We start from the raw sequence: 19,102 nt of genomic DNA, 5'->3' as shown, positions 1-19,102 counted from the left end.
CTTTGGGTCTGGTGGAGTGACCTCCAGGCCAGTTCACATCCGGGTTGGCGGTTCTAGTTTATAATTACATTTTAACTGGATTCTGGACAATCCTGTGTATGACCGCAGCAGCAAGTAGACGCGCGAGTGGCTGATGAATCTCTGGCTAGATGATAGAGATGAGTTCAGCCATGGCACGCGGTCTGCGGGGTTACATCCACATACTCATCAAAGGTTTACTCACCACTTGTTGCTTCGGTATTGGTAGGTAACGTAGCAAGTCTAGCCTAGACCTTGACAAATATATTCTTGGGAGTTGTATATTTGATCACAGTTGTCTCTTGAGAATTATCAATTACAAACAGCAGTAATTTGGGGTGTATGTGTGTGTGTGTATGAGCAGTTGTGATGAAGGTGCGTGTTCAGATAAAGATGAGAACATACGGTCCCGCTCCTGTGCTGGGTCAGTCCACTACGGGCTCACCATAGCCCGTGCTACTTTTTGTTCCGAGTAGGTGAATCTGAAACAACCACAAGAACAAGGGTAAAGATTAGAGATGGCAAGACTGGCGATGTGTGGCCTTAACACGTTCCCGTCATCATGTATGATGGACATTACAGGAATAATTACCCCAGACTTGTGTATTCGTTATCATACTTTGACACGAATCCTGGAGAGTACTTGAGCACAAATTGAACTTCTGAGCTCTAGCGTGCAAGCTGAAGAGCTATTCCTCCTTCTAAGGTTACCCCAACGCTAAGAAAACGGTCAAATTAAAGTGTCCTCTTCTAACCTACCAGAGGACCCAAAAGAGAAAACGGACCAGTACGTCACTTTCGCGAGCCACTTCCATTTTCGAGTATGACAATTTTCGGCCTTATGTAAACGCATACGAGTGAAAAGCGACATTCTTTGTAAGAGGGACAGGTTGCCCACGGAGTGAAGGGCCGCTGCCAAGATGGCTACACCCCTACCCCAGGAGTCTAACCTTGGACCTGCCACTTGCGAAGTGATTGCATAATGCAGGCGGGGGAGGGGGAGAGAGGGGCAGCTGTGGCTAGTGTATAATGAATGCAGCCCGAGTGGCCGGGGGGACTTGAAGGTTCCCGGGACAGTGAGTAATGGGGAAAATGTGCGAGGGGGAGCAGGAGGAGATGAGAGAGACAGAGATAGAAGTGTGTGTGTCGGTGACGAGGAATGAGGAAGTGGTGTTAGTGAGGACACAGGAGAAGGTGGTTAGCATCAGATGACTCGTGTTGTGGCCAGCAGGCGAGAGACAGACAGTAACACACCCGCCACTTTGTACACCCAGCCGCCACTTTGTACACCCGGCCGCCACTTTGTACACCCGGCCGCCACTTTGTACACCCGGCCGCCACTTTGTACACCCGGCCGCCACTTTGTACACCCGGCCGCCACTTTGTACACCCGGCCGCCACTTTGTACACCCAGCCTCCATGAAAGACGAGTGTAAACATTTATATTCCGCTCTGCGGACAAGTACAGCATCTAAATACTCCACTTTAATTATTCTCAATCAATTTCTTTTTACTTTTATGCCTAGGTGATGACTCTGTTGTCACAATGATGGCTGGTAATGAATGCATAAAGCCCCTTCAGAGTGGTAGTGCTGCACTCTGGCTTAATCTGGTAAAGAAACAACAGACGACTATCTTTGTGACAGAGCTCTGGCTCTTTGATCCCGCCTCTCAACTGTCAATCAACTGGTGTACAGATTCCTGAGCCTATTGGGCTCTATCATATCTATATTTGAGACTGTGTATGGAGTCAGCCTCCACCACAACACTACTTAATGCATTCCATTTGTTAGCTACCCTGACACTGAACATAGTCTTTCTAACGTCTCTGTGGCTCATCTGGGTACTAAGTTTCCACCTGTGTCCCCTTGTTCGTGTTCTACCCGTGGTATAGTGTGTGAAGGCAATTCTGTACAACTCTGGTGAATTCTTGTGTTACAAATGTTACATACAATCCCCCTACAAAACTCTTCCTTAAGTGGTTTAAAATAGCTGCCCCACACACCTCCATATTGGGTTTGTGGTTTAGAGGTTGTCTGTTTCTCTATTTGTGATTTATCGTTATTATTCCTGGTTGTCCGTATTCTTGTACTATCTGTGATATTAGTATACAACTATATGTTCAAACCTTTTATATATGTACTTATCGTATGGTAGAGGAAGGTAGTCCCCCCTGGTAGGTAGTTCCCCTGGTAGGTAGTCCCCCTAGTAGGTAGTCCCCCCCCTGGGCTGTGTTGACCGTCGCCCTGTCCCAGGTCGCTAGGTGGATGTGACCAGTTACCAGTTACTTGATCTTATAATATTATTGTCCTGTTGACTATTACCATAAGTTTTTTTTTTTTGCTTAATTTCCGGCTAGTAATATTTTGTGATTTACAATATTATTAGTCACTAGAGGCACATCCCCGTATTACAAGACATATTCACTACTGTATATTCATAGAGTGAATAAGGCTAAGCCATCTCTGTACTCACTCTTGAGTACAAAGTTAGTCTCTTTGACTAAACAGCAACTTCACGATTTTCTGGATGAGCTTACAAGCTCATCCAACATCCCCACCTCACAGGACGGCCAGTCATATATGGAATCAGGCGAGAACAAGAAATGTAAGGCTGATCTATTAGCCCCCACTAGCAAAATCTGGGCACAACACAAGAATGTCTTCCAATATTCCTGAGTATATGAAATAATTACAAAGCTCAAAGTACCTCATACCATTTGGTCTGAAGTCACTTATAACAGGGCAATCACAGATATAGTGTTGTAGAGTATGTCCCAGCTCTTGTTCACATAGTTTACAATTAGAATGTTCACCATTGGCGGTACTCATTACCTGCAGCCACCTGTCATAGATATCGATATCCCAGCCTAATTCTGGCAATTACAGTGTCACCCTGTCTAGTGGATGTTTTGTGCTGCCACTCATGAGGGGCTTGTGGGGAAGGTGTTAGTGACGTTGATGGCCTCAGACCATTAATGTAGAGCCAGTTTGGTCAGTTGGTGGTGATGGTTTAGCCCAGCCAGTCACGTACCATAGGATCCCGCTACACAACCCAGGCTGCCTGCCACCCCTATGTTCCTTCCTCCCTCCCTCAAGGTCAACGAATTTAGAAAAGCTGGTGATACTGTGTGGCGGGACACTGGCCTCGTTCATTGGTATTGGCGGGCTGGTGAAGGGGGCGTGGCCTTCGACCGGAAGTGGAGCCTCTAAGCACCGCCCACTTTCCTTATTCCCTCTTAACTCCGCCTCTCTCTCGCTTTCTCTCCCACCCACACAGTCGATTGAAGGTTAATATGGGGGCCCCAGGAGCTGGAGCACGGGTGAGTGGACGCACCCACACCCTGACTTTCACCGGCTACCTGCCTAAACTGCCGCCCACCCTCCATATTCCTCTGCTCCTCCGATGCCCCCTCTTGTCTTCCTCAGTCTTCACTATCCCCGGCTGATAACCTTGACATTCTGCCTCCATTCTCACCATGAAATACTCTCCCTCCCACCCTCTCTCGGCTCCTACCTTCCCCCCCCCTCAACTAGCCCCTTCCTTCAACCAGCCCCTTCCCTCAATCAGCCCCTCCCCCTCAACCCCTCTCCCCCTCAACCCCTCTCCCCCTCAACCCCTCTCCCCCTCAACCCCTCTCCCCTTCAACCCCTCTCCCCCTCAACCCCTCTCCCCCTCAACCCCTCAACCCCTCTCCCCTCAACCAGCCCTCCTCCCTCTTAATCAGTTGCACCAACCAGTTCTCATAATCCATCCTATAATTTTCCTGGCCGCCACTATATTTGCTCGGTTATGTTCACTAAATGTCAGGTCATCAGACATAATTCCTGGATCTTTTACATGTTGCTTTCCTTGTATGAGTAGGTGTGACTGTGTCCTGACTGTGTGTCCTGTGTTTCGTATAAGTTCCTCATTTCCACCATACCTCAGTACCTGGAAATTTTGACAGTTAAACATCATGTTTTTTCAGTTTCCCAATCGAAGACTATTTATATCGGCTTGTATGTTGTCCGTGTCTTATACAGAGGAACTGTTCATGATGATAGTTGTATCCTCTGCAAAAGATGACGCATAGGGAGCCGGTCGGCCGAGCGGACAGCACGCTGGACTTGTGATCCTGTGGTCCTGGGTTCGATCCCAGGCGCCGGCGAGAAACAATGGGCAGAGTTTCTTTCACCCTATGCCCCTGTTACCTAGCAGTAAATATAGGTACCTGGGTGTTAGTCAGCTGTCACGGGCTGCTTCCTGGGGGTGGAGGCCTGGTCGAGGACCGGGCCGCGGGGGACACTAAAAAGCCCCGAAATCATCTCAAGATAACCTCAAGAAGATAGCTCAATCTCTTCAGCTCTGAAACGAGTCTCGTTACATATCTTTGGACCTTTCTAGTTTCTCCTTTTTTCCTTTTCAAGTAAGGGTTCGATGCTGCGGATGTATGTTAAAGAGTGGCTCTCACTTTTGCTGTATATAAGGCCCGGGAAGCATCTTTGTCAAAGTTTGTGAAGGATACGCAGATGTTGGCAAGGATGCCTCGTGCGACGGCTGCTGTTCTGCTAGTGTGGGCTTCTGGCATCAGATTTGGGGTTATGTCCACTCCCAGGTTTTTCCTCTGTTCTGACTAAAGAATTTGTCTTCCCTTCATCCCATACTGCTGCACTAATCTTCGCACTCTTGTTCCAGTCCTATAACTTTGCAATTGGTTGGGTTAAATTCTAACAGCTATTTTTCTGACCACTTCTGGCGTGTCCACATCCGCTTGGAAAGCATCACAATCTAACCCTGACATGACTCTTCTCATTAGTTTTGCATCATCTGCAAGCATTGATATGTAGGAGACAATTTCCTCTGTCAGGTCATTGACTTGCATTAGTAACAGGATGGGCTCTAGAACCGACCCTTGTGGTACCCCAGTCGTAACCGCTCTCCACTCCAATGCTCTGCTTTCAAGAACAAATCCACAAGGGCCGTGACGAGGATTCGAACCTGCGTCCGGGAGCATGCTCTCACTGTGACCCTTTGCTTCCTTTCTGAGAGATACTCTCTGGCCCTCCTTTGGACTCTTCCAGAGCTGCCAGCCTGCGTTTCTAGCTTGAGTAGGAATCTTTCGTGCGGGACCGTACGAGATGCCTGTTGACAGTCAAGGAATACGTAGCCTGACCATCCGTCCCTCTCTTGTTTGATTTGTCATTTTTTTGTCTCGCTGAAACCCTCCATCTGTTTCTTGGTCATCCTTCAACATCAATATCGCCTGATTACACCTTTAGGGAGACTCCCCACTCTGCCTCTCTATTTGCGCCATCATGTCTTCTCTCGTTTTGAACCAAAATTCTTGTTTTTTTCATTGCCTTCCCCCAGGGGTGAGTCTAATTACCCAAAGCTACCCAAAGCTTCCTAGCATTACGTACGTAGTGAAGAAAAATTATATATTTACTCACTATAATGTTGGTGCTGAATGTACAACATGAAAAACATATTTTTACTCTGAAATGATATAATTTTATAACCCTGAGGTTTCTTGCTCTTTCCTTCCCATCATATTGCGTCTTTCCATGCTATGCTCTCTAGCCCGCCAAACACACACACCGAAACTACGACGTTGGTACAACGTTCGAACAAGCTTTAACACCTTCCTAACCAGTTATAACAACCAATATAGCAAGTTGTAACAACGTTCTAATACGTCATAAACACGTTAAGCCAAGATGTAACAACTTTATTGCAGGTTTACAAGCGGAAAATAGACAGTTTCGGTTTGTGTTTCCAGGGCTGTCCCTTGCTATGGTTTAATGTCAATTCAGAGATACATATTCTATGTAGGTATATATATATATATATATATATATATATATATATATATATATATATATATATATGTCGTACCTAGTAGCCAGAACGCACTTCTCAGCCTAATATGCAAGACCAAATTTGCCTAATAAGCCAAGTTTTCCTCAATTAATATATTTTCTCTAATTTTTTTCTTATGAAATGATAAAGGTACCCATTTCATTATGTATGATGTCAATTTTTTTTTATTGGAGTTAAAATTAACGTAGATATATGACCAAACCTAACTAACCCTACCTAACCTAACCTAACCTATCTTAATAGGTTAGGTTAGGTTAGGTAGCCGAAAAAGTTAGGTTAGGTTAGGTTAGGTAGGTTAGGTAGTCGAAAAACAATTAATTCATGAAAACTTGGCTTACTAGGCAAATTTGGCCGTGCATAGTAGGCTGAGAAGTGAGTTCTGGCTACTAGGTACGACATATATATATATATATATATATATATATATATATATATAGGAATAAAGTAAAGTTGCAGTTGTAAGGAGTCATGGTTTGGGGAGGCAGAGATTGGAGTAGAGTTATTGGGATACAGTAGTGGTTGGTGGCGGGGAAGTGGGGTAGACAGCGTTGTGGGTGAGAAAGGATTCGGGGAGGGGGGAGGGGATGGAGAACAGTGAGAGGGAGAGAGAGAGTGATGGGGTCAGGTAAGGGTTGAGGCAGTTTGGAATGAGCGAGCTAGGTCGTGACCTAGTGCGGAGGGGGGGGGGGAGGAGGGTGTACAACAAGAGTTGTCAATGAGAGTGGATGGGGGGAGGTAAGGTGTTGATCTCCCTTGGGACCTCTCTGTCTTAGGCTTAAAGCAGGTGATATCACTAACGCTATATCAAATTACTAATATTAGCGTGTAAGGAGTCATTACATTTCTCTCGACAAACAGAATTAACACCAACCTGTACTCTTGCAAATTACGGCTGAATTGACCGTTTACCGTCACTCGGATTTGTCACTTTTCACACGGATTGCATATTAACCCTGGACAGTGTCTCCATACTTGTCGAACCATTCCTTCAGTTTGTCTAGGTCATCTTGAAGCCTCATGCTGTCCTCCTGTCTTAATCCCTCTTGGAATTTTGGCAGCATCAGCAAACATTGAGAGGAACGAGTATATACCCTCTGGAAGATCATTTACGTACAGTATATATTAAACAGGATAGGTCCGAGTACAGAACCCTGTGGGAGGCTGTTAGTGACAGCACGCCACTTACTCACCTGTGTGTGTGTGTGTGTGTGGGTGGGTGGGGGGGGGGTGAGTGTACATGACTGTCCGTCTATCTGTCCGTCAGTTGGCAGGTTGTGAGGAAGTGTCCGGGTGAAAGTAGTGGATGACGCAGACATTGTCACAGCACGCAACGTCTGTAATCTACACACGTGGCGTGCACGCCCTCCCCCCACCCCACATGTACTCACCTACCTGCATGTGCGTTGATGGTTCAGCGTTGGCACCCTGGCCCCGCCTTCCCACCCTATGTTCAGTTGATGCAATGACTTAATTGGCCGTTCAGTGCTTAATGAGCGCGACAATCTATTACGTGTGTGTGTACTCGGAACACATTCACTAAAAAAGGTGATTCTAGGCTTCCACACGTCTTTCTCTTAACACTGCCCATTATGTTTTGTGGCATATCTCGTCGCATCATACTTCTCACCAGTCATCTTTCTATCAGTGCTTCTTTACGTGGGAACACCAAGCCGTGGTTACATATTGATATGCTAGTTTTGTTTACATTGTACTCAATGTTCTGATGACCTTTTTTAACAAGTGAAGATTACCTGAAGGGTAGTCGGACCCTTGCCAGTCCCGCTTATGCTGCTGGTGTTATTTTGTAAATGTCCCCATAAAGCGCCAGGTTTCTAGTAACACATACTCCCACGCCTTTTTATGTTTGTGAGTGCTCTCTCATATAACCTGCATGTTAATTGTCTCCCCTCTCCCTCCCTCCCTGGCTTCCCTTCACCCTCCCTCCCTGGCTTCCCTTCACCCTCCCTCCCTGGCTTCCCTTCACCCTCCCTCCCTGGCTTCCCTTCACCCTCCCTCCCTGGCATCCCCTCTCTCTCCCTCCTTGGCTTCCCCTCTCCCGCCCTCCCTGGCTTCCCCTCTCTTCCCCCCTCTCTTCCCCGCTCTCTTCCCCCCCCTCTCTTCCCCCCCCCTCTCTTCCCCCCCCTCTCTTCCCCCCCTCTCTTCCCCCCCTCTCTTCCCCCCCTCTCTTCCCCCCCTCTCTTCCCCCCCTCTTCCCCCCCCCTCTCTTCCCCCCCCTCTCTTCCCCCCCCTCTCTTCCCCCCCCCTCTCTTCCCCCCCATCTCTTCCCCCCCCTCTCTTCCCCCCCCATCTCTTCCCCCCCATCTCTTCCCCCCATCTCTTCCCCCCATCTCTTCCCCCCCCTCTCTTCCCCCCCCTCTCTTCCCCCCCTCTCTTCCCCCCCCTCTCTTCCCCCCCTCTCTTCCCCCCCTCTCTTCCCCCCTCTCTTCCCCCCTCTCTTCCCCCCTCTCTTCCCCCCCTCTCTTCCCCCCCCTCTCTTCCCCCCCCTCTCTTCCCCCCCCTCTCTTCCCCCCCCTCTCTTCCCCCCCCTCTCTTCCCCCCCCTCTCTTCCCCCCCCCTCTCTTCCCCCCCCCTCTCTTCCCCCCCCTCTCTTCCCCCCCCTCTCTTCCCCCCCCTCTCTTCCCCCCCCTCTCTTCCCCCCCTCTCTTCCCCTCCTCTCTTCCCCTCCTCTCTTCCCCTCCTCTCTTCCCCTCCTCTCTTCCCCTCCTCTCTTCCCCTCCTCTCTTCCCCCCCTCTCTTCCCCTCCTCTCTTCCTCCCCCTTTCTTCCCCCCTCCTTCCTCTCTCTCCTCTCTCAATCTCTCTTTTTTTTTCTTTCCTTCCTTCCTTCCTTCCTTCCTTCCTTCCTTCCTTCCTTCCTTCCTTCCTTCCTTCCTTCCTTCCTTCCTTCCTTCCTTTCCTCCTCCTCCTCCAATCCCCCTCTCCCTTCGTATTTATTAGTCTCTGTATTCAATAATAAACGATCAAATTGCATTATGCAGTGTATTGAAGATAAAACCGAGATGATAGGCCGGTGGTTGACCTGTGTTTCGTCATTCTCTTAAGACATTCCCGGTGGAACAAAAAATAAAGAAGCGGTTGTGTGAGCCAAAATTTACATAGAAGTCTAGTGATGAGTGCTGTGGCAGTGCTTGCATCACAATGGGTCAGATTGATGATAAAGCTTTAGCGTCATTCTTGTTTCTGATGCAAATCATGTGAAATGGAGTGTGATGCTCGTGGTGGTTCTTTTTCTGATCACTACCTATACATTGACACGGTAGATAGCGACAAACTATTTAGCACGGGCAGTATACGAACAAGGTGACACAGGTGGAAACTTAGTACCCGAATGAACCACAAGGATGTTAGAATTTTTTTCAGTATCAGCATAGTTAATAAATGGAAAGCATTAGGCAGTGATGTGCCGGAGGCTGACTCCATACACAGTATCAGATGTAGATATGACAGAGCCCAATAGGCTCGGAAACCTATTACACCAGGAACTATACACCAGTTAATTGACAGTTGAAAGGTGGGACACTCAAACCCCCTCAAACCTCAGAGCTGCAGCTCAATGCCAGCAAGCACAACTTGGTGAGTATATGTACACACCTACCTACCTATCCTACCTACCTAACACACACATTTAGGTGTGTGTGTGTGTGTGTGTCAAGTTTGATGTCAGAAGTGTGCGCGTGCTCCATTACAAAGCTGGTGTGTGGAGCCAGACAGGGACACCGAGTGAGGGTGAGGAAAGGTCATGTGTATAAATGCAGCAGGAAAATGTTAGTTGTAACCTGCACAGACTGCTACTTTCTGGGAGCAGTCTCCTGCTCCAGCCTTCACTCTGGGCTAGGATAAGGTGATAGGGTTTCTATAGGCGAGGGCTAGAAGCCTGCTAGGCATATATTGGTCCCGAAGGACGAGACTGTCCATGCTGTCACCCAACCATTTACTAGCCAAACCCAAGTACAGCAGCTTAGAAGTTGTGTAGTAAATGGGGAATGTTGTCACTTGGCAGCTAGAAAGACATATGCATTTTATAAACGTGAAAAATACTGTACAGTACTGTATATGTATATACAGTACAAATGCAAAATACAGTACAGTATATGTATTTTTACAAGTTTTCATGTGCTTGCATTCACTTGCACATACAGCACTTGTGTTAATGTAAGTAAATGTCGGATAAATGCAAGTAAAACTTTTCAATTTTGTTTAATTATTATTTACTGTGCTAACATTTGCAAAACAAATAATGACCATGGAACAATCCTAAACTGTCGATTGTTTTCCTCAGGAACGGAAATGGAACAAGAACGAGCGTTTGAGATTTCGAGAGGAGGCGGAGATGCTGAAGGGTCTGCAGCATCCCAACATTGTGAGGTTCTACGACTACTGGGAGGTGCACAATGCCAAGCGGCGCTGTATCGTCCTGGTCACCGAGTTGATGACATCTGGCACTCTCAAGCAGTGAGTGTTTCAGTGGTGTTCCTCCTTGCCCCACCACCTGCCATTTTGTTCACCTTTGATGTTTCCACGAATAATAGCGGCTTTACCTGTATTTTCTATCATATCCACATTTACTTATTGTGTTGTATGTTCAAAATGTATGTTGTCATCTAATTCAGTACTGTATAAGGAAACAAGTTATGGTTTCTCCATTACCTTAGTTTGGCTTCTTTTACAAGAATATGAACACCACTGAATATGTTCAAAACAAACTTGCACAGAAGAACATGCATGCATGGCATAAGTGTGCATGCACATTACACAAGGCTTAATTCCATAGACATGCAAACTATGACATCAGCAAAATATGTTAAACTGCCAAATGTATGAATGACAATTAAAAGTATTAACTGGGATTTATTCAGAACATTAGGCTGATACACTGTGTTAGGCTAGTTCTAAAACATACAGCAACAGCATTGAACTAACAATATCTAAAGCACAAGATGATTGAGAATGTCTAGAAACTCAGTCTAATGACTCTTAGGTAATTACTAACTTAGCAATGCAACATCCACAACAGAAAAACTAGTAGAGAGAAAGATCAGGGTAGGTATGATCAACATAAAAAATAAAATGAGCAGGATAGGCCAAGTGTACTAAGACTTTCAGATGACAAACAGAGCGAAGAGACACAGGTCAAGTCAAATGAGTCGAGAGAGATTTATGAAAACAGGAATATGTAGTAATGTGGTAAGCAGGTGAAATAGAGGTCATGGAAACCATCGCCATTAACAGCTTTTAAATTGTATGCTCTAGAAAGAAGATGACAAAGGTTACAAATAATATGCAAGTGGAAAATACTGGGAGTCCAGGTCCCTAGTTTGCACAGTAAAATAACATGATGTTAGAGTGAATGATATGGTAGGAAATGCAGAATAAAGCCTGTGAAGAGTTGAAGTGCCATAGGCACAGAGAACACTGTATGAATATAAGACGGCAAGTAAACAATAATATACTTCTCCCAGCAAGTATAAGAAATATTGCCAGAACAAAATTGGAAGTTTAAAAAAAAAAGCTGGATAGTTTTCTGTAAGAAGTGGTAGACCAACCGGGCTGTAGTGAATATGTGGGCCTGTGGCTGTCCATTTTGTATATTTTACTCTCCATGTATATTTATATACATATACTGTATAAGCACTCCCTACATATAGGGAGAGCTTGAAGGATGGGTGTTAGGATAGAAAACAGAATACAGTACTGTATATGAGATTAAACTGGTGTTCAATGATGGATTGAGTTTGCTTAGGTCATTTTCCATAATTTTAATCAAGTTTGAGCTACTTTTCATTAGTGTCATTTCTCTTTAATTGCCTAAAAAATTATCTTACGAGCATTGTATCTTACCATAACTGTGGTCATGGTAACTTGTAATTATTTCAAACAGGAAGCCTTGTACTGTGTCTCATTCTCTAGTATGAATACAAGTAAATATATTACTATATAAAAATTTGGAAATAAATATGATTATTGGTCACCATGATGTACTTGGGCAGATAAGCTCTATATATTTGTAAATGACATTACTGTACTGTGGTACTTTACTGTTTTATATACTGCAGGACTGTCTTTAAGAGTAGATACTGTATCAGAACATGCACATGTTTCATATAAAAGTTGTTGTGGGTTTAATAATTATGTAAACCATGTTTACTAGTCATAACCATGTTGGTTCAGAATGTTTACCATATAATGCGTACAGTGTATTATAATGTGTGTGTCTTGCTCTTCAGATATCTGCGTCGTTTACGGAAAGTGAACCTAAAAGTGTTGAAAAGCTGGTGCCGGCAAATTCTGAAAGGGTTGCAGTTTCTTCACTCGCGCGCTCCTCCCATCATACATCGAGATCTCAAGTGTGACAATATCTTTGTCACTGGAACAACTGGTTCTGTTAAAATTGGTGATCTAGGACTTGCTACACTTAAAAATAGATCTTGTGCTAAATCTGTAATTGGTGAGTTTTACTAAAATGTTTTACCTTTTTATTTTACTTTATAATCTTGTTTTGTGAATGTTTAAATGGGTTTGATGCTTATAAGACAAGTTACTTAAGTCTAATTTTCTTTTGGTGGATCTTGTAATAAACCAAGAATACTACTGCTTTCAGTAAAAAAGTCTTCACTTCATTCCTTAACCAGCGGACATTGTAACCATAGGGTAATGCAGTTATCATATGAAAATTTAAACAATTATTGTATGGATTTTACATGTATGATGTAAATATGGATATAATAAGTCTATGTAGATGATTTACGTTGATCCATGAAAAAATTCCTGCTACTGTGCCATTTCATGCTACAGTATGAATACAGTTTTCGTTACGAATGTTGCTAGGGGAATGCAGTCATCGTCATGTGACAATTTAAGCAATTATTGTCTGGGTTTTACATGTTTGAGGCAAATATGGATATAATATCTCTGTGGATATAAACAAAGAAAGTGATAAAACAATCAGTGAAACGAGAATAAAACGGGAAACATCAGCAAAATCGAGCACTAGGCGTTGACAAATGCCACATGCAGCCTCCACCCCTAGTGCCTCCACTCCAGTCACAAAACCCATTTTTCTAAAAACTGATTGAAAACAATAGTAAAACCTGGTGACATGCTGTGTTACTTTAGACATTAAGATGATACCTCGGTGCTGAGTGATTGTCAAGTGCCAACCAAGAAATTGAAAGCTGACAGAGTGTACACTGACAAACTGTCACACCTGGTCTGCTGCACGGCCATTACTATGAGTTGAATGTAGTAGGTAGGCATCCTTCAGTCTCAGGAGACTATGGAGTTGCACCCTAGTTGTCAATCCTGGTACAGCGTCTGGTGTGACTGATGAGGCTAATCCGAGAGTGGCAGTCCATCACACACTGAGCACAAACGAAGTCCGATTCTGGTCTGTCTTCCTGGCTACCGGCTTTCCTTCTCTGTCTCTTTGCCTCCGATTCCTTGGCAAGTGACTCCTCGAACTTGGAGAGACCTCTTTGAACAGACTGCCTCCAGGCTGAACGGTCTGCAGCCAGTGTCTCCCATATAGCAAGATCGACGTTGAATGTAACTGCTACAATTATCAGGGCAGTGTTAGAATTATTAGAATTATTAGGATTTTACAAGTAATTTTTGAATAGTATATTTGAACGGTGATTTGAATAGTATAAGCATTGTGATGGGATCCCTGGATTTGAAGGTTCTCATAGTCCATCCATTTTTCTAGTTAATACTATATATATATTTGGTTATGCTTCCTAAATTTGAAGAAGTTCGACAGGATTATTCCCAGATCCTTTACATGTTGCCTTCCTACTCTGAGTAGATCTGATTGTGTCTTATACTTTGTATTTTATTTATGGTCTTAATTTTTTTTTTACCTAGGTATCTGGAATTTATCACTGTTAATCATGTTATTTTCCACTGCCTAATCAAAAACTTTATTAATACAGTACTGTATTGGGTTGTAATATTTCAGTGTCTTCTACATAAGTAATTTTCCTGCTGATTTTTGTGCAGTGGAGAGAGAAGTAAAGCATGTCAGACTTGACCTTTTATCTCACTATCTCACTAAGCACTGCCCTGAGCAGCCAAAGAAAGACCAGGAAGATGAGTGCAACATAAATGGAGGAGCCCTGAAATGGTAGTGTGTCCTGAACATTATTCTAAATGAATTGGAAAGCTGGGTCAGAAAAAAAAAGTAGGTTAGCACCTCATCAGTGAACTTAATAAATTGCATCTGAAATTGGAGAGTTAAGAGCTCTTGACCAGCAAAAACTTAAGTGTGTCCTTGTGTCAAAAAGAAGTCTTTAAAACTGTGGCAAAGAGATGCTGCAGAGAAGAGTCTTGATACGTAATTGCTAGTTCACTACGTCTCGAGGAAGAATAGGAGCACAAAATACACTTGGGTTGGAGCTAAATTAATGAATATTTGTTTCCAACAAATGTTAGTGTATTAATGCAGTATTTTGAACCTTAAACACCTATCTTGACATGATTTCGGGGCTTTAGTGTCCCTGCGGCCCGGTCCTCGACCAGGCCTCCAACCCCAGGAAGCAGCCCGTGACAGCTGACTAATTCCCAGGCACCTATTTACTGCTAGGTAACAGGGGCATTCAGGGTGAAAGAAACTTTGCCCATTTGTTTCTGCCTCGTGTGGGAATCGAACCCGCGCCACAGAATTACGAGTCCTGCGCGTTATCCACCAGGCTACGAGGCCCCCTTCACCTATAGTGAAATGATTTTTGCATAACTTTGACATCAGTTACATGGAGTGCATGGCTAGAGTTCGGACAAGACAAAGCAGTCAGTTTTGAAGCATAGCTTGAACTGACTTTGCCTCTCAACTGGTCTCTCTCCTTTCATAGATAACCAAGCAGATAGTATGTACTTACCTAGTTGTGCTTGCAAGGGTTGAGCTTTGGCTCTTCGGTCCCGCCTTTCAACCGTCAATCTACTGGCGCACAGATTCCTGAGCTTCTCGAGCTCTATCATATCTACATTTGAAACTGTGTATGGAGTCGGCCTCCACCACATCCCTACCTAGTGCATTCCATTTACTAACTACTCTGACACTGAAAAAGTTCTTTCTAATGTCTCTGTGGCTCATTTTGGGTACTCTGCTTCCACCTGTGTCTCCTTGTGCATGTACCACCCATGTTAAATAGTCCATCCTTGTCTACCTGCCAATTCCCCTGAGAATTTTGTATGTGGTGATTATGTCTTCCCGAGCTCTTCTGTCTTCCAGCGACATGAGGTGCAGCTCACGCAGCCTTTCCTCATGTGTCAACGATATCCTTACTGAAGATAACATGTGTTATACTGGTGATACTGATATTGTGGCAGAAAATGGAGAGCAATTCTGAGGAGCAGCAGGAGGTTGTTGAGAGGGATGAAATTTCCAAAGAAAATATGGAGGTTTAAAATGCACATTGAATAAATACTAAAGCTCATGGAGTCCAGGGCTGACTTTAGTTTTCAGCAACTGATAAATTTCTTCAATTATACGTGTATTTCCTGCATATATGCTGTATTATTTAAGAGAACTGCTGTATGTTAGTTTATTAATTTGTTCTTCTCTTTAGTTTCTTACCCATTGTTTGCCTTATTCATTATTTTGTGTGATATTACTCTACTTAAATAATGCTGTAATAGTTTTCTAAATGAACTTCAGAAATATTGGTCACACACTACATACTGAGGTAGTGCATGCTCATCAGTTTGCATTTAACAGTTGAATAAATTCTGTTTTATCACTACTGTACCTTCAGTACGTCTCCCCTTATATTACTGATTTTATTGAATGGCTATTATATGCTTGTACCATTAATTCAGATGCACTTTATTCTAAATTAATTCAGTAAGTTGATTAAAGACAAAATAATCTTTAATATTTTGACTGAACTGAACTAACCTGAACTAACAAATTACATAGTACTGTACATTAATCTTTAGTTTGTTATTGTTCTAAGAAATAGAACAGTTTTATTATGTAGCTTGTAATTGTTGTAGGAATATTAGAAAGGGCTTATTGTGTAACTCATAAGTATTGTACCTTATTAGAATTAGTTTAATATCGGTGCATGTTTTTTGTATTGCAGGCACACCAGAGTTCATGGCCCCCGAGGTGTATGAGGAGCATTATGATGAGATGGTTGATGTGTATGCCTTTGGCATGTGCATGATGGAGATGGCAACGTTGGAATACCCATACAAAGAATGTTCGGGTCCAGCTCAGATTTACAAGAAGGTCACCACGGTCAGTTTATGCTCACTTTGAGTGCACGATATAACTTTTTGGTACAGTATTCACAAATAATAGAGGTATAGAAGGAATTGATCAAGGTTATATGGTAAAAGTTTAGAGCATTTAAAGGTTTTAAGAACATCATAGTGAGCATTTTTAGCATGAAGAAGAAGAAATTTACAGACCACACATTGGAGCTGAGTTTGTTGAAAGTCAGAGAATGAGTTGTCAATAAAAGAAATAAGTATAGAGGAAAATAATGATTAAACTCACTGGATTAGATACTGTATATTTCATGGTCAACAGCTGCTGTCCAGTAGAGAAATTACAGTATATTAATACAGCATATTAATACATTTATAAAATAGTAACTTGCAGAATATTAACAAAATAATTATTTTCAGGGAGTTCGGCCCCAGAGCTTTCTAAAAATCGAAGATGAAGATGTGAAATATATTGTAGACTGGTGCACACGACTCCATAATGAGGAAAGGTAATCTTTTTTTTTTCCCTTGAAAGTAAATTACTGTAACTACTTTTTTGTTGTTGTTGTTTAGCCTTTACATAGCTATGTTAATGTCTATGCTAAGTATTATTTTTTAACTGTGTGTGTCACTGACACACGGGTATGAAGTACTGTACAAAACAGCAGATGCAGTATATCTCGTTATCTTGAGATGATTTCAGGGCTTTTTAGTGTCCTCGACCAGGCCTCCACTCCCAGGAAGCAGCCCGTGACAGCTAACACCCAGATACCTATTTTACTGCTAGGTAACAGGGGCATAGGGTGAAAGAAACTCTGCCCATTGTTTCTCGCCGGCGCCTGGGATCGAACCCAGGACCACAGGATCACAAGCCCAGCGTGCTGTCCGCTCGGCCGACCGGCTCAGTATGGCTTGTTGTCCATGGCCGGTGTAAACAATGCAACACTCGGGCATGATGGGTGGATCGGCAGGTGCAACAAGGTAGTCTTGCTAATTGCCAGTCAGTATGAAAAATATATTTATTTAGTTATATATTCATTTCATTATCTCGTTTGAAAATTAATATAATGAGAAATAACTAAATATAAATTTATGCTTGAGCTGATGGTGGGCACAGTGGAGTTGTTATATATAACAATATAGATTGTTATAGATAATGTTTATATATAGTGTAATTAATAACAGCAAAGACACTTGTTTTATTGTTCAAATAAAATTATATTGTGTGCATATTATGCGCTTATTGATGTTGGGAATACATCTGTGCGTACGTATTTTCTACGCAATGTGATACAAATAACATTATTTACAGCCCAGTGGATCATAGCACTTGAAAACAAAATGGTAAAAAGCATTGAAAATCTAAGTAAAATATAACATGTTACGCATGCAGTTACAACTTCATGCTAAATATGTGGGGGCTCGGCTGAACTCTGATAACTGGTTATGAGATCATTACACCCTCCACAACTCCTTAGTGGCTTGTAATGGTGCATAAAAATATAGAAAGTTATATATAACATGTGTATATATATATATATAAATAATACATATATATACACAGTACAGTGTAATAACAGCACAGATTTTGTTTTATTGTTCAAAGAATGTAATATTATGTGTGTGTTAGTGACATGAATATATCTGAGAATTCTGATGTTCAATGCATTTTATTATATAAAGTTCTCAAATGGCATGATATTAAATAACATTACTGCAAAAAAAATCAGAGAAAAATCAAATAAAAGACAATGAAATAAATTTGTCAAAATATCTTTGTGGCAGCTCCTACCCCTTGCCTGGCTCGGGCAACTTTCACAGGGCGATGGCTTCATGAACGTTTGTAAATTGTGATGTTAATTGTGATTTCCTCGCTTCACCACAACAAAAGTCACACAATTTTTTTTCCTGTGATCAGAAAACACACTTTCAGAATATTAGAAAGTAATTGTCGACTTTTGTTTCTTGTGCTCTGGGGCATTGCTAGCTATAGAGAGAGGGTTAAAGGTTATAAACATGGGTTAAAGCAGAGCTAAGGGGAGCCACTTCCATTTACAGCTTTAACAGTAACTATAGCAGGGCACTAGTATATCAAGAAGTATGAATGCACCAGGTACAGTGGCTATGGGAGCACCAGGTACAGTGGCTACTTACAAGCTAGATCTTGCACTCCATGACACAGGTAAATGCACACACCTCAACAAAACACATCTCTCTCCCCTACTCCCAACCACAGCACATACACAGTACAGTTCTTTCACATCCATGCCACCTCATCTCATCCCCCCTCACCCTCCCCCCCTCGCCTTCCCACTCCCCCCCCCCTTACCCTTCCCCCACTCACACTCCCCCCTTCGCCTTCACCCTCCCCCTCCCCACTAACCCTCCCACCCCCCTAACCCTCCCACCCCCCCTAACCCTCCCACCCCCCCTAACCCTCCCACCCCCCCTAACCCTCCCACCCCCCTCCCTTCCCTCCCCCTCCCCCTCACCCTCACACTACCCCCCCCTCTCCCTCACATATTCCTGCCTCTCCTCACCCTCACATATTTCCCCCTCACCCTCACATATTCCCACCTCCCCCTCACCCTCACATATTCCCACCTTCCCCTCACCCTCACATATTCCCATCTCCCCCTCACCCTCACATATTCCCACCTTCCCCTCACCCTCACATATTCCTACCTTCCCCTCACCCTCACATATTCCCACCTTCCCCTCACCCTCACATATTCCCACCTTCCCCTCACCCTCACATATTCCCACCTCCCCCTCACCCTCACATATTCCCGACTCTCCTCACCATCACATATTCCCGCCCCCAAATTCACTTCCTTCCCCACCACCTAACACCCCAAACCACCTCACTTGATCCCACTCCTACCCACCTAACTCTACCTCACGCTTACTAGACTCTACCCAACCCTAGAGCACCTCACCCGACACCTTCACACCCATGCACCCATAACACCCGCATGCATATACATCCACCTTGTT

At 43.7% G+C, this 19,102-nt stretch overlaps 1 protein-coding gene across 38 annotated transcripts in view; it reads left to right on the top strand.

Moving 5' to 3' along the window:
* The window catches only part of LOC123745316 (serine/threonine-protein kinase WNK1), a 340,974-nt gene that overhangs the window by 233,414 nt on the left and 88,458 nt on the right, over nucleotides 1–19,102 (top strand). For all 38 annotated transcript variants that reach the window (XM_069300723.1, XM_069300716.1, XM_069300719.1 and 35 more), the window contains 4 exons: nucleotides 10,179–10,351; nucleotides 12,124–12,344; nucleotides 15,976–16,133; nucleotides 16,526–16,614. In XM_069300723.1, the coding sequence (XP_069156824.1) occupies nucleotides 10,179–10,351; nucleotides 12,124–12,344; nucleotides 15,976–16,133; nucleotides 16,526–16,614 (641 nt within the window). The remainder of the gene's footprint in view (nucleotides 1–10,178; nucleotides 10,352–12,123; nucleotides 12,345–15,975; nucleotides 16,134–16,525; nucleotides 16,615–19,102) is intronic.

Source organism: Procambarus clarkii, chromosome 44 (genome assembly GCF_040958095.1).
Source record: "Procambarus clarkii isolate CNS0578487 chromosome 44, FALCON_Pclarkii_2.0, whole genome shotgun sequence".
NCBI lineage: Eukaryota > Metazoa > Arthropoda > Malacostraca > Decapoda > Cambaridae > Procambarus > Procambarus clarkii.
The sequence above is the reverse complement of the archived record's forward strand: the minus strand, read 5'-3'. Positions and strand labels throughout refer to the sequence as shown.